Genomic DNA, 16,229 nt, shown 5'->3' on the forward strand with positions numbered 1-16,229 from the left:
GTTTTCATTTTACTTTTTGTGTATGTGATTATTTGACTAACATCTCTCTTCCCTTAGACCATAAGCCCTATGAGGGCAGGGGCCATGTCTGGTTTTTGCTTACCATTGTAGGCTCAGAACCTCAGCACGGAACATTGCACACAGTAGGAACTTACAATTATTTGTTGAATGAATGAATGGATGGATGAACAGATACTCAAGCCTAAAGCAGTCACAACTTAAAAACCACCATTACCACCACTTAGGATAACAAGCCCCCAAAAGATGTGAAACAAAGTAGATGCATGGCATCACCTCTCACTCCCAAGCCTCAAGGGGCTAGCCCATCTTACACCGGCAGGTGATCTTGGAAAAAGTATGATCAATGGAAACACATTACATTGTCCTACACAGATGACGGGAAGATCTGTGTAGCTTTTGTTTAAAAACAAAAACAAAAAAATGCTGTCACACAAACCTGGAGCAAGACTGGATCTTTCTGATAAAAAGGTAAGATAAGCCCAGTATTTATCCTGTGAACATTTTAGATTTGAAATTTCCATCTGAAATCACGCATTATGATAAAGCTTCTGAAACCTAAGTGTGTGTAGTGCTGCTGTGTCCAGAATATAAGCTTCGCAACTCCCTGAGTTCTGAGAGCTTGGTTTTTATAATTAATCCAGTATTTAATAGAGTGGAGATCCTTTGCCAATAGTTTTATTCAGACAGCTTAAGTGGAATCCTTTTAACTGCTGTGTCCATTAAAACAAGTATACAGGACATATGCTGACAACTGTAATTTTAAACATCAAGTTGAAAATGAAGTCAATGTCTTCCAATAAGAACTAAACCCTTATTTTCCTGAAGCCTTAGGACACTCCAAGGATAGAAATAAAATCTAAACAGGCTGGCAAGCTTACTTGGACTGACACAAGAATACTTAATACTAGATGTGAGAAGGTGTTTTATTCTTTGCTCAAAGAAAGTGTCTTTGGGTTCTAGTAAGGTATCAAATTGACACCCCAAAGAACAACTTCGGGCATGTATGTGGCCTGGGGTCATAGGGCAAGAGAGAGCTGGAAAAAACAAGATCATCAGAGCTGATATCACTTCTCACATTTCACTCTGTCATTTAAAGCACACCACATAATTACAAATCTGTGATGTAAAGTGGTATCTCATCTATCACAAGACTAACAACAGTGCAACTAAACGAAGGGCAAATACGCCATGGTATTAGAGGTATATTCGATTGCTTGATGTGTTACTGTAAAACTGAGAACACATGCACAGTAGACTTCTAATGGTATAGTGTCTTTTTTCCGTTATGTAATTTTATATAAATAATAAAATAGTGCACCCAAACAACGAAACTACACATTTGAAAATAACGTCAAATCACTACTTGACTTAAATGCTAAGTTCATATGTGAGAAATCTCAAACAAGCACCAAAGTATTATCTAATTATTACGTTTATTTCATTTCATTCAGGGCATAAGGGCTTTCTTTCTCCATTCATTTATTTATTTACTTGGGCCTTGAGTGCAGACCATCACACTTTTTACTTTATTCAGTTCTGTAACACTCTGTTATACTTGAGGAAAAAAAATTACAACAAGCATTTACATCACCGTCGTAATTTCTTAAAATGCATGACTGGGGAAAAAAATAAAATACATGTTCACTGTAAAACATACAAAAAAGCAAGTATAAAATAGAAAAGCTGCCCATGACTCTACAAACCAGAGATAACTTTTATCAACATTAATGTGCTTCCTTCTAGGATTTTTGTTCTGTGAATACGTATTTCTTAATGTGATTAGAACACTTCAGCACATCCAGCTTTACATACGCTACTTTTTCCATTTAGCTTTCCAATTATGATTTTTCATGATAGTACAGCATCGTTAACCCTCCTAGAGAGTGGGCTCCTTGATGCGGAAATCTTGACCTTGATCTTATCTCCAGCACTGAGGACAACGCTGGCCACAGCGGGCGCTCAATAAATTTTGGATTCAATCAGATTCTAAACCCATTTAAACAAATGAACCATAAAAAACAGAAATATTTATAATCATGATTGTATACTAATTATTAATAATTTATTAATTATAATTATTAAAATATTAAATATAATTATAACTATTTCAGATAAACGTGGTTTGATCTAAGAAGCTCTGTTATTCATAGGCATCTCCCTATGGGAAACAGGATTAAACTGAACGGCTATTCCTGACATCCTTCAGTTACATAGCACATCACTCCATCTGCCTCCCGCTCAGGTGCGTAATTTGGTGATGATGACCTGGGGAATGTCCTAGAATTCAAGGTTTGGAGTATCTTCTTCCTTCTCACTCAGCTCATACTCTCTGTCTCTAGACATGGGGACAGCACATGGGTGCCGATCCTGGGATGGTCAGTTCTTGAGCCTGACTCCTCAGAGAAGCTGCATGGCAGTCCCAACACTACCCTCTGGGCCAATACTGCTCAACATGTAGGTGACATGCAAGCGATCCAAACACCAACACACTATTCTCTCTCTGTCCCTCTCTCTTGTACATCTCCAACCCATTCTGACTTTCTCACACCTAAGTAAGCAAGCATTCACAGAAAGTTATGTTTCCTTTGTCATTTATCTGAAGACATATCATCTGTGTAGGTAAGTGCATATATCCTTGTTTTGTGACTAGGATATGAAGAGTAGGACATACATTGAAGGTCCTAGAAGAGATAGGGTTAGTTTTGCGTAAAGAGGGGTAAGACTGCTTTTAACTGAAGCTTTTTACTGAATTAGTAAGAAAATTCTCAGTTCAATGAACATTTACTGAGTGTCATTAATAAGGGACAGGCATTTTGCTAGGTGCCAGGGTACCAAGTTGAATAAGACCTTTGCCCTTTGGACATTCACAGTCCAGATTTCTTTGGGCCCTTTTTCATTGGATCAGCAATTTACAGTGAAATCATGGAATCATACATCTTGAGATTAAACCTGCACTATACTCTACTCCCAGACATATGATTGTCCACTTCAAATTTCATTCTTTTTTTTCTCAAAATGATAGTCGGCTTTTTCTTCTTTAATGTTTTACATTAACACATAAAAATCCCAAAAGCAGAGACTAAATAAGGCCAAGTTGTTTGTGCCCAAGAAATACGTGCTGTTATCATGACAAAGGCTCTGCAGTCAGAAGTCGGCCTTCCTTCTCTTCCCTAGGCAAACAGAACACACAACTAGAATAAGGAGGGAACATTTCACATCTGATATAAAATCTTAAGCTCCAGCAGTGGAGTTTCTATGTCTTCAACTAAGTTCAAGCAACTGGCAGAGACTGACTTGAGTCCCTGAACCCCAACTCCAATTTCTAGGTGAGACGATCCTTCCTCTGCCATAATTCAGGCTTTTAGAATAAATGTATGTGCTTCTCTTTGGAAATAAGCATGGTTGTTCCTCTAAACTTCTGATGAAGTGTCCCATCGCTAAAAAATGTTTGGTAGCCACAAAACATAATTTTTGCCATCAATCCATAAATTAAATGTTAGTGAAGCTGAATTTCTTTTTTAAAAAATAAACATAGATAGGTCTATTCTAGTCTTCCTGTACTCCAAAAAAATGATTGTGTGCTCCCTGGGTTAAGTGCCCCTCACCTTGGAGGCCACTGCAATAAAAGATTTGGAGAAATCGAAAGCACAATTTCACAATATTATAAAACTCTCCAGGAAAAGGAAGTAAGACAAACATAAAATAAAAATAGAAAACATGATCTACTTTTTCAAAGTACTAATTTATCGTTTTAAGTTTAACAAAAGCACGAGGCTTCTATGAGGAAAAGACAACACAAACATACAACAGCTAACATTTTATTTAGTTTAAACCTTCCACAAGGCTGCACTAAGGGGAAAACATCTAAAAATAGATCAGAAATTTGCTGACATCCATCCATTTACAATACAATCTGTCAAATTCTCTCAATACTCATAATATCTATATTTTTTGAAATAAAAACTATTTCCTGGAAAGCTGCTTAAATGGAGGAGAGTAAATGAATAATCAACGATAAAAATTATCTAAAATAAATATCATATCACTTAAAATCTGGAACTATACCTCAAGGAGGCCCTTTCTCAACATCGGCCCACCCCAGACGCAACAATACACTCCATAACTCTATTTATTATTTTCCCAGCTTCTATTTATTCAGGAGAGTAGTCAGAACAGGAAATGGGACAAGTCAAATGATCACAATCAATCTCATCACCTTCACAACATGCTGCGAAGGTAATTAATCCTCTATTTATTTAGGGGACTTCACACCCCTTACATTAAGGCAGTGATTCCCCGCTGGCTTCGGGTGAGATAATTATGTTATAACAAGGACTGGGTTTCAATCATAATAGGCAGAAGAAAAGGAAATTGTACTTGAAGTTGTCAGTTTTTTAAAAAAGCTTTCTTGTGACTCCATTCAAAGGACGCTCTTGACAAAGCTCTCCTTAAACACAGCACTTTCTAAGTACGATAACCACACGTACGCCACATTAATCAATGTAAGCCTCTTCTCTGAATGAGCTGTGAAGACAATCCAAGCCCTGTGAACATTCTCTGTGAAGTAGAGAATACTGGTTTACAAAACTTGACTAAATCAATCCCCACCCGAACTCACTTGATCCTGTGGGTCTCCTCCAAGGAGAATCCTCCAAAGACCTTTGACGTGCAAAAATACACGAGAACAAGGAGGTGAAGGAAAATACCAATTTGCTCATACAGTAGCTAATTATACCCTGTAAGAAGCCAAGGCTCCAGTGAGCCAAAACCAAAGATCTGAGAAGTCTGGAGCCAACCATCCAGGACCAAAACGAGTAAGGATAGAGACAAAACATAGCCACCCAGCCACAGCTCGAAAATGGGCCTGCCACACGCAGCCTCCATGTACCCATAAATGGAGGGCGCTTTCCAGTCTGGGAGCTGCCTATGCACCTCTGAAAATTTTTATCTTTTTTATAAGAACTCCTATTCATACTTCTCCTTTAACCCCCTCCACCTTAAGAAAATTAATATGAAAATATAAAGGCTTGCCCACTTTATTTTTACAAACCTTCTCTATTTTTATTAATATATCATAATCATGATGCCCACAGTACATGTAGAAATAAAAGTGATAAATGAATTGTTTCCAAATTTCTAAAAATTCTCAAACATGCCAAAGCTATTTTTTCAAGGTCTGGATTCACGGTGGTTACAATGTTTCTATGTATTAAGCCCTTCAGGCATTTTAATATCTCAATAATATTTCACTACTTTTCAATACTTTTTAAGCTCTTGGATAATCAAAATGTTCTAGAAACTGAGCATTACTGATTTGAGTTCCAGTTCTTAGTAAAAACAAAATAAAACGTGGTATCCTGGAACAGAAAAAGGACATTAGGTAAAACTAGGAAAATCTAAATCAGTTGTGTACTTTAGTTAACAACAATGTATCAATAATGGCTCACTGATTGTGAGAAATAACATCATACCAATGTGAGATGTTAATAATAGGGGAAACTGAGCGTGGAGTATCCAGGAACTCGCTGTACCATCTTCACAATTTTCCTGTAAATCTAAAACTATTCTAAAATAAAAAGTTTACCTGAAAAAAAATAAGATAGAAATTGCAAATAACGAAAACAAAACAAGCAGAAAAGAACAACAAAAAAACCCACAAAACTTTAGATATTCAGATATATAATTTTTTTGCTAGTTTCTCAATACACCGTCACAGGGAGCATTCATATCTTTACACAGGGTTATTTTAGTCTGAAATCTGCAGGAACATTAGTAATCCTATGATTTATTGGCACATTTCTTGTAAGAGAAGTCTAATGAAGAGCAACCGTCCCCAGTGGGCACTGCTGAACTCCTGGTGATAAGGTAAAGAACCATTAAGTAAATCCTTTCTATATGAAACCACACTTCAGTGGGAGGCAAGTGAATGGATACTGGCATGTACTAATCTTTCCTTATGGAGATAAAACCCACTCCCATCCAGGATGAATTTGTGGATTTAATTAAAAATAAACAGTAAAACTACAGAGCAACTTGACATGTCAGAATAAGCACCTTACCAAGAATGATGTCAATTCAAGGGAGGTTTAATTTGCTTGAAATTATACACAATTGTTTCTTAAAATTTCTATATGCCAATCATCAGCAGCTAATGTAACACTTAACATTTTACTATTTGTCAGAGAAGTAACTTCCCATACAAAAGTAAAATCACCTAGAGTGTCTGATTATCATTTGGTAGGCCTGAATTTAAGACCCCTGAAATCATCTTCAATACTGTATTTTTATCATGAACATCAGTGACATGGGTGAAGGTAGGTGTCACGGCTCTCCCTGCTATGGCTCAGAACAGTGCTGTGGAATTACAGCAGTGTCCTCTTAAGGTGTCTACATGCCCCACATGCACCCTTCTCTGAGAAATGTCACTGACCAGTGACAGAATGGATCATGGGGCCACGTGTGTACCACTTTAGGGGGCACCCCTGCCCCAAGGCCACTGTGATCAAGGCAACTAGACCAGGAAAAGACACTGAACCATGCTGGGCAACCATATTCTTCCCCCCTTGGAATTACCAATAAGGGACTCTATCTAGTCCATGTCCACTGAAACTAGGGACATATGAACTCAGAGCTGTGGAATGGCCATTCTCCTCCATGTGTATCAAGACAGAAGAGTGGCAGCGACTTGCAGAAAAAAGCAATGTGAGAGACCATATGTCACCAGAGAGTAAGCCAGCTGCCTCACATCATGACTTGAGCTCATGGGGCCCAGCTGCACTCTCAGCACCTGGGTTCCAGAAAATAACCTGCAGCCTCCTAACAAAGCCCTCAATTTTAATATAAAAGTCTGAGTGGGTTTCTCTTCGTAACCAACTGATTTCTAAGTCAAGAAAGCTGACACGGTCTCTAGCACACAGAATGGAGAAATAAGGATTTCATATCTGGCCCTGTTACTAAAACATCATGACCCCAGGCTAACTGTAGACTCTTATTCAATAATAAAGAGTCTACAAGGAGAGATAAAACTGTGATCCAAATGCAAAAAAGCCTCACATCCGTTCTTGCCCTTCCAAAACACCATAGCTACAACTAGGAAATCTGTTTACCATGTTGCTTACATGTTTTACTTGTCTACTCCCCCGCATGATGTTATTTTCCCAGCCTGGAATGCATCCCCTCCTGATTATTATTATATTCATATGTGTAATACTATGCAACCAGATACCATTTTTTATGTTTTGCTATTAATTCATGTCCTTTCTTTGTTCAAACTCTTCTCCATACATCTTTTCCAGCTGTGATCCAAATGTTCCTATTTCTTGATGGGTATTCCTTAGAGACTTCAAATCGACATTTCTAAAACAGAACTCATCTTCTCTCCCTCTGGCTTCTCCTCCAACCTACACCCTCTCCAATATTATTTAATTTCAGCAAATGCACCTCCAACAGCCCAGTTAACCAGCCAAGTCAAAATCTGGATCTCATCTTGGACTCTTCTTCCTCTCCCCCGACATCCGATCAATTATTAAGGCCTGTCTCATCTACCTCTCAAATCTGACCACTAGTCTCCTTCCCCACCCCGACTCAGGCTACAATTGCCTTTTGTCTGGATCACCCTCCCTCTTAACAGTCTTTCAATCTCGAGACTGAGCACCACGCCACTCCGATTCACTCCCCACAATGCGACCTGATGGAGCTTCCCAGAATCTAAATCTTATCACCGTTCTCACACAGACACTCCACAGCTTAAACTCTTCAACTGCTCCACACTCTCCCAGAACAAAGCCCAAACATCTTTACGTGGCCAAGGCTCCACATGAACTCCTTGGCCTCATTTCTTTCCTCCCATTCCTGTACTCTGATCCACCCATCCTGAGCCTCTGAGCTCTTTAAAAGGGCCATATTCTTCTGTCCCTATTGTCTGAAATACCCTTCACCCCTGCTTCCCCACCTGCATCTAAACAACTCTTACTGATCTTTCAGCTCTCAGCTTCAACTCTTCCTTCTAGAAGCTGTTTCCTATACCCCAAGACTAGGCATGTGTCCCCCTAAGTGCTTCGACACCACCCATACTTCCTCACTGTAGCCACTCTCAGGCTACAGCATGATATTCTCCTTACATCCGTACTCCCCACTATAAGATCAGCTTTAGGAGGGCGTGTCTTTCCGTCACCAGAGTACCCCCGTCATCTACCTCAGTACCTGGCACATAGTAAGGCTCAATAATTAGTGGTTGAGGGCCGGCCCTGTGGCTTAGTGGTTAAGTGCGCGCGCTCCGCTGCTGGCGGCCGGGGTTCAGATCCCGGGCACGCACCAACGCACCACTTCTCCGGCGATGCTGAGGCCGCGTCCCACATACAGCAACTAGAAGGATGTGCAGCTATGACATACAACTATCTACTGGGGCTTTGGGGGGAAATAAAACAAATAAATAAAATCTTTAAAAAAAATAAAATAATAATTAGTGGTTGAAAAAATACATAATTCCACTTCTATATTCAATGCTGTTTTACTTCTGCAAATGAGTTACCCCCACTTCCACAGCTTTTAGCAGATAAACCAGGAACAAGAGCGAGCCAACAGGACGAGATCTATGCTGTTCTCAGGAGCATAACGCTACCCCTACCAAAGCACACACATGGAGGAAGCAACTGAAGCGATATGAACCAATGATAAGGTCCTAAGTTTTCTAAAATTTTACGATTTCACTGCTGAAATGGTTTATGTTCATTCACAACTGAAAAAACTGAGGTCCAGGATTTATCAAATGAGATATAACTATTCAGTGATGGAGCCGTTTCCTTCTACAAATGTTCCACATTAGTGTCTAAAGGGTCACAAAATAAGACTTCATTTGTGGGAAAAAGTATGCTAACAAGCAGTGAAGAAAACAAATGCACCAAAGGTATTACAGTAAATTATTTATCAGTTCAATGGAAAAAGGTTCAGCATTTCACAGACATATTGTTTTTTCTTTCCCCCACAACTACCTACCATAAAAACTATACTAGAGAAAAAAAGTGTGATTTTTTTTTTTGGTGAGGAAGAGTGGCCCTGAACTAACATCTGTTGCCAATCTTCCTCTTTCTGCTTGAGGAAGACCATGACTGAGCTAATATCTGTGCCAGTCTTCCACCATTTTGTATGTGGGATGCCGCCACAGCATGGTTTGATGAGTGGTATGTAGGTCCGCGCCCGAGACCCGAACCCACGAACCCCGCGCCGTTGAAGCGGAGCACGTGAACTTAACCACTATGCCACTGGGCTGGCCCCAAAAAAGTGTGATTTAAAATCTTTACAACAAGCTCAGTCTTGTACTGAAGATAGCCAGGATTTTAGATTTTAACTTCATTTTTCAAAAAAAGAAACCACCAAAATTTTTCCATGTAGCAAAAACAAAATAATACCCTACTTGACCCCTTGTCATTTCAAAATACACCATGCATTAAAATCATACAGTATCAAATTTTCTTCAGTGGGCATATACGCCTTTTATAATGAGGAACGAATTAAGTTATTTTTTAAAAATACTATGCTACGGATATTATAAAGAAAATGATTTATGAGGTACTATTATAAGTATAAAACAAGTTACAAAATGATATGTGCAGTATTATTTCCACTGGTTTAAAAATACACTGGAAAATAACTAGAGGAAATATTAAAATACTAATACTGGCTACATTAGATGAAGTGATGAAGTGACTTGCTAAGGTTTTATGGTCAATGAGCAGTAGAGCTGGAACATACTTTACAGTTCATTCTTTTCCACCCCAGCTTCTATAAAAGGGTGTAAACTGCTAAACTTTCAAGGGTCAGAACTATCACTGCTACTGATGAGTGCAGCCCACCGGGACAGAAATCACGGGAAGGGGGAAATCTCATAACTGAACGTAGCTGACAACTTCAATTAAAATAAGTTAGAGCCAACTCAGTTTATAGAGTGCTACAATTTTTCTTAAACAATGAGAAATGTCCTTTAATTGGCTCTACTAGATACCGTTCAATTCAACTAAAACTTACTGTGCTCACAGAGGACTGTGATGGGCCCAGACAGGTAGGCGTTCATTCACACAGACTTTAAAATTTTAGAGGGGGAAAGAGATCTGTACCAAAATTACTATAAAATGAGGCAGGCATGAGATGTGCTCAAATGATCTCTAAACCAAGTGCTATGGGAACACTCAGGAGGAAGATAAATGATTCATTCATCCCTCTTCCTATAGGAAAAGCTCTCTAAAGGCAGTGCTCTTTTCTTTGTTTTTTTTTCCCCACATACCATGGGTAAAGACAACTGCTTGTCTAGGTGGCATATCTGGAAAAATATGAAATCTGGACCCGGTAGACCTGAGACGATCACAGACCTATCTCTTAAGTTATATGACCCCAAGCAAATCTCTTCCTCATGCTGCCACCCAGGGAGCATTTGCTGTAGTGGCCACCACACTAGAAACTTCCAATGAAGCTTACAGTGAAGGATAGCAGGGAGTGTTCCTTTTCAGAAACATAATTTGCAGAGTCTGCAACTATGAATAAGAATACAGGAGCTTCAGTTTTTAAGATCTGCAAATATGCTCTATAAGACACAGATATCACAAGGAAAAATAACTACCTAGTACTAAAGCAAAACTTATGATAACTGTTGCCCTAACTTCATTAATTAAATATAAGAATGACTTTGCTATTCACATTCCAGTAAGTTTTTGCCAAAGTAAATGTCTGACTGTAAAAATGGAATGCTGTCATTTGTGCTAGTCAGAATTTAGCACTTGTCTGGTATTTTAATAAAATTTCACACAGTCTTTATTATTATATAGACATATCTTGTTTTATTGCGCTTTGCTTTATTGCACTTCACAGATATTGCGTTTTTTACAACAACCTCCACTAGCAAAAAGATTACAGTAACTCGCTGAAGGCTCAGATGATGATTAGCATTTTTTAGTAATAAAGTATTTTTAAATTAAAGTATGCACATTGGTTTTTTAGACATAATGCTATTGCACACTTAACAGACCATAGTATAGTGTAAACATAACTTTTATATGCACTAGGAAACAAAAAAATTCATGTGACTCGCTTTATTGCAATATTCGCTTTACTGCAGTGGTCTGGAACCAAACTCGTGATATCTCCGAAATATGTCTATAATCAAAAACATCAAACAAAGGCTAAGGAAAACATAGAACTATTTTAAAACATAAAAATAAGGTGCTAGATTTCGTTGACAGAGCTATGTGGCAAAGAAACCAGAAGGTGAAAGGTGAGGAAGAAATCAGTCCTGAAAACCATGGACATGTGCTGCAGTATAATTAATTCACAGTAAGATGATACTGGAAAGCTCAATCATTTTGTGCTTGAAAAATTAAGGATGAAATTAGAAAACTGAATAAAAATGAGATAAAGGAACAAATGTCCTATTTTAAACGGAGAGAAAAAAATAGCTGGGCTAGACTAGAGTTAAAATTTAACGTATAAAGTGAAAACAACACAGCCTAGTTAGGGAAAGAAAAGTCATGTTCAAATTGGTAAAATTGAGGGGCCGGCCCCGTGGCTTAGCGGTTAAGTGCGCGCGCTCCACTACTGGCAGCCCGGGTTTCGGATCCCGGGCGTGCACCGACGCACAGCTTCTCCGGCCATGCTGAGGCCGCGTCCCACACACAGCAACTAGAAGCATGTGCAATTATGACATACAACTATCTACTGGGGCTTTGGGGAGAAAAAAAAAAGGGGGGGGGGCAAATTGGTAAAGTTGAATAAATTCTTCCAAAGTAATTTGAAGAATTCCTGTTCGTTTCTCTCTCCTATCTCACTTCCCAATACATTATCCCTTTTAAAATATTACTATTATCATAACAATTATGAGGAACCTAAGAATTTTGTTTCACTTCCTGCAACTTAAAGCCAAGGGAAAAAAATTTTTTTAGGAGAAAGAAAGTCTAATAATCCCCACATCAACTTGAGGGCACACACCCTTCTACTTCAATGAAATACAATCTTCTCTCTAGTTAATAAGGAATGCCACAAAGAGAGAAGGGAGGAGCTCAGAGAAATCAGATCCTAGCACAAACCTCCATGCTCATTACATGTGTAAAAAGGAAAACCTAAACTCACACAAACAGACTATTTCAATTTAATTTTATTATGAAAACAACAGGAAATGGCAGCAGGGTATTTGATAAGCTCAATTAGCAGAAGGATCAAATGAAGTGATGACATGCCATTATGACCTCAGGGGTTAAACATGCAATTTTCCATCTGGTGAAATCTAGATTTCCAACACAAATGCTGAAACCACCTGCTGTATGTTGTTAGGCATTATCTTGAGCAGTCCCTCAGCATTTTCCTTACAACAGGTATAACCTCAAATTTTTTTCTTATTTCACTCTGCAATATAATTTCTTCCCCATGAACAGAAATCAAAAATAAATTCCATATAATGGCTCACTCAGAAAAGGCAATAAAGCCATACTAAAGCATTCATTTACCGATCATCGCAGTAACAGTAAAAATACCATGATTATTTTTCTTCTAAGTCACGAATGATACTTTTCTTCTAAGTCACAAAGGATATTGTGCCATCATTTCCTACAGCACCTAAGAATCATTCCAATCAAGAGTAATTCCAGTAATTAATTGGAATTCCAGTAATTCCAATTACTGAAATGGATAATACAGGCATGTCTGATAAGAATCCCTTCACAAATGAAAATTCACTGTATTTTTAAACTTAATATGGTTCCTTGAGTGGGGCAATGATAAACACTTTTTAAAAATTTTACATAACAAGTGCAAGGAGCCCATTTGTGAGTGTTTAGACCTTTAGATACATGTGTTACCAAGAATCTTGTTATTAGGCTCCAAAGATTGTATTTTTTAACTCTGAATACTGAATTCTGTAAGCCAGTGGTTAGCCAATGCATGCACAGCTCTCATTGTGATTAGAAGTGATGAGGTTTGTGTCCTATGATGTTTACACACATGCCCACAAGCATGCACGTGCACGCACACACACTCACACCCCACTGTAAGTTAACTACAGACACAGGTTTGGATACCTAGTCTTGAGATTTCATATTGGACAGCATAACAATGAATACTCACAACTGTCTATTTTAACACCAATTTTCCAGGCTGTACCGGTTTTTTCTGGTAAAATTAACTTTTTGCCACCTGCACCTCCTCCCTAACCAAGTTCACCAAGCTCCCCATGTTGATCCAGTCACTTCTTCAAGGGTTTGGTAGCTATATGGGGTTTCTCTTTCATTAAAACTTATCCCCCAGGTTATTTCATTTTCTTCATCCTGGGTAAGTAGGTGTTTCAGAAACGGGAGCATGTAAAATTCGCAAGTAACTCAAAACTTACTTGGCTTTCTGAATCCACACACAGTAGTCTGAGATGTAGAGATCGTTCAGAATATAAGCTGGGTCATTTTCCTGAAAAATTTTGTGAATATCCAGTAGACACTTCAAAACTGCACTTTTACCTGAAGGAAATGTAAAAAAATCAAATCATCCTTAAGAAAAAACATCTGATTTTTTTTAACTGAGAAATTCAGATACTGAGAGGTAATATATTTATAGCAGTTCAGAGTCTTAATCCTTGTTTTTAATATTCCTTTATTGCATGAAATTTCATCTGTACTATATGGTTCAAACCTCTTTCTTTCTTTCCTTAAAAATTATGAATAATCCTTATACTCTATTTCTATAGCTGATTAATTGTCGTTACCATAAAAACATGATGAAACACAACTAGGTACATTAAATAAAAGAGAGGGAAGTTTTCCTAACTAAACGAATATTTAAATGCATCATAACTTTAATTAGATAATGTTTTCTAACCCAAGCTTTCAAAATACCAGGGAAAATCATGTTTTAGTTTTCAAATCTCTTTATTGCTTATGTCAACATTTGTTGTCAAGGAATTACCTAATACTAACTTAAATTTTTGCACCTTAAAGAATTGAAGAAAACTAAAATATCATAGCACTACTTCAAAAATATGCCAACAAAATCACTTGGAAAAAAGCCATCAAGTACTAAAGTCTTGTTCAATCTAATTACTTCCTCCTGGTTGTTAAACGCATCTAATTTTAATCCCAACCAAAGCCTACAAAAGGAATCTTTCACAACTCAACAACAATTCCCTAGGTGTTCCAAACTTCACATTCCCTAAAATTTATTAACTATAAGGCAAACTACTAAATCTATGGTAATACCACCTCCTTTGATCTATAAAATACAGCTTTTTCAGTTTAATTGTTTTATTCTTATTTTAAAGTCCTGAAACACGAAAATACTGTATACTGATTTCATGAAGATACTAGATATGCTCTCACTGCCATTTCCCACTTGACTTTTAGATATGATCAAAGAATCATGAGCTGGATAATGACATCTCAAGATGCCCAAATTGCTGCCACTAAATTTTTAACACAATTAACACTAGAAAGTAAGCTTCAAAAGAGCAGGGACTTCTGTTCTATTTAGTGGTTAATCCCCAATACCTAGAACAGAAACTTGCAGCAGCGGATTTTCAATTTAAGTATTTTAAGAATGTATAAATGAACGACACAGTAAACACCCACTTAAACTCTTGCAATTTTCTCATCCCATAGCCTCACACACCAAGCCCTGATGATTTGTCCTTGGAAATACCCATTGTAGCTGCCCTCTCTGCACCACTCCCTGACCACTGATCCTCACTCACACCCTCATCACTAGATTATAAGATCTTCTTCCTCATCCCTCAGATTCCAGACTCTCTCCTCGAGCCCTCTGACACACATTTTTTACGCATGGCTTTCATCAAGTCCCCTCCTGGCACACGCTTTCAAGGGTCTATGGACTTGTCCATGGTCTTTTGCACAACTAGTTCCCCACACCTGGAGTGCCTTTTTTTCTCCCCTTGACCTAGTGGAATCTGAGCCTGCCTTCAAGGCCTAGCTCAAGTCTTCATCCTTCAGGAAGCCTGGGCTGACCTCCCTAGTCATCAGAGCTCTTGACTAAACCCCGCAAAGGAAAGAAGTAGAAAGGAAACTCAGCTGATCCTCCCCATAACCTCTTCTGCTCATTTCACAGAAGGAGAAACTGAGGCTCAAGGATAGTAAGATACTCATAGTGCCACTGAGTTAAGGGCCCAGAAACCAAATTCTGATCTTACTGGCTCCAGAAGCTATCCGCTGTGCTATGCTACCCATATGTTCTTCGCCCGTTTAGTCTATAGCACATTTTTATTATTCAAGAGTTAAGTAGGTAATAAGTTCAAAGCAGGGGCCATGCCTTTTTCAAACTATTTATGCGGCTTCCTCATATGCAGATGGGAAGAATGCCAACAAAAGCTCCACTGCTCGATTGGTTAAGAAAACTAAATACTTAAAAGACCTAAAACTACATTTGGTTTAGTTGAGGTCAGAGCTGTGACTTATCAAAGTGGCCTAGGCTAACTACAGCAAATGATCAGTGTGGATCCCCCACCGCAGGCCTATTTTAACTATAAATTATAGCAGGTAACGTTGAAGGCAGAGTTTGATGACAAGAGGAGGAAATATAATCCAAACTCACAGAAGTGATGAAACCAAGTTAGCCACGTTATCCAAATAGAAGAAAATCATGGGAGGACTAACTAAACTGTAAGAATTTTCTGAACAGTTTTAATTGCCACAGAGAAGAAAATGTCAGGGTAAGCATATGCCAATTTCTTACTTTCTCTTTTGGGGAGTAGGGTGCAATATGAGGGAAAGAGTTAAGTTTAACGATAATTATCAACTTAAATTTTTAAAAGTCAACCATAGGTCTTATCAAAAAAACAAACTATTCACTTGAAACGTGTATAAGCTCCTCTAGAGAGTGACATCCCAGAACACTGCCTCTCAAGATCATGAACCATACTAACATAAGCAGGTTAACAGAAGATGCAGGATTTGGAGCCCAGCCTCACGGCAAATAATTCAGTGAGTGAAGAAAAAGGGTAGGTATGCCAGCTTGGAACAGTGTGAAAAAAGAGTAGAGGTGAGACTTAAAATGGGGTGGATCTGGGCAAGAACAGGGAAAGACCATTTGGCTGGAGCAGATGGTTCTAGTAGGGAAATGGGGAGTAAACAGGTGAGTTTGACAGAAGTCTGCGTCAAGGAGGAGGAGATGAATGCAACCAGACAGGACTGAGGCGAGCAGGCCTAAACGCAGGTGTGGGTGGTAGGGATAAA

At 38.4% G+C, this 16,229-nt stretch overlaps 1 protein-coding gene across 2 annotated transcripts in view; it reads right to left on the reverse strand.

The window, feature by feature from the left end:
- Window positions 1–16,229, reverse strand: part of SHQ1 (SHQ1, H/ACA ribonucleoprotein assembly factor) — a 93,798-nt gene that overhangs the window by 29,186 nt on the left and 48,383 nt on the right. For both annotated transcript variants that reach the window (XM_058563142.1, XM_058563151.1), the window contains exon 10: window positions 13,388–13,508. In XM_058563142.1, the coding sequence (XP_058419125.1) occupies window positions 13,388–13,508 (121 nt within the window). The remainder of the gene's footprint in view (window positions 1–13,387; window positions 13,509–16,229) is intronic.

Source organism: Diceros bicornis, chromosome 2 (genome assembly GCF_020826845.1).
Source record: "Diceros bicornis minor isolate mBicDic1 chromosome 2, mDicBic1.mat.cur, whole genome shotgun sequence".
In the NCBI taxonomy this organism is placed as follows: Eukaryota; Metazoa; Chordata; class Mammalia; order Perissodactyla; family Rhinocerotidae; genus Diceros; species Diceros bicornis.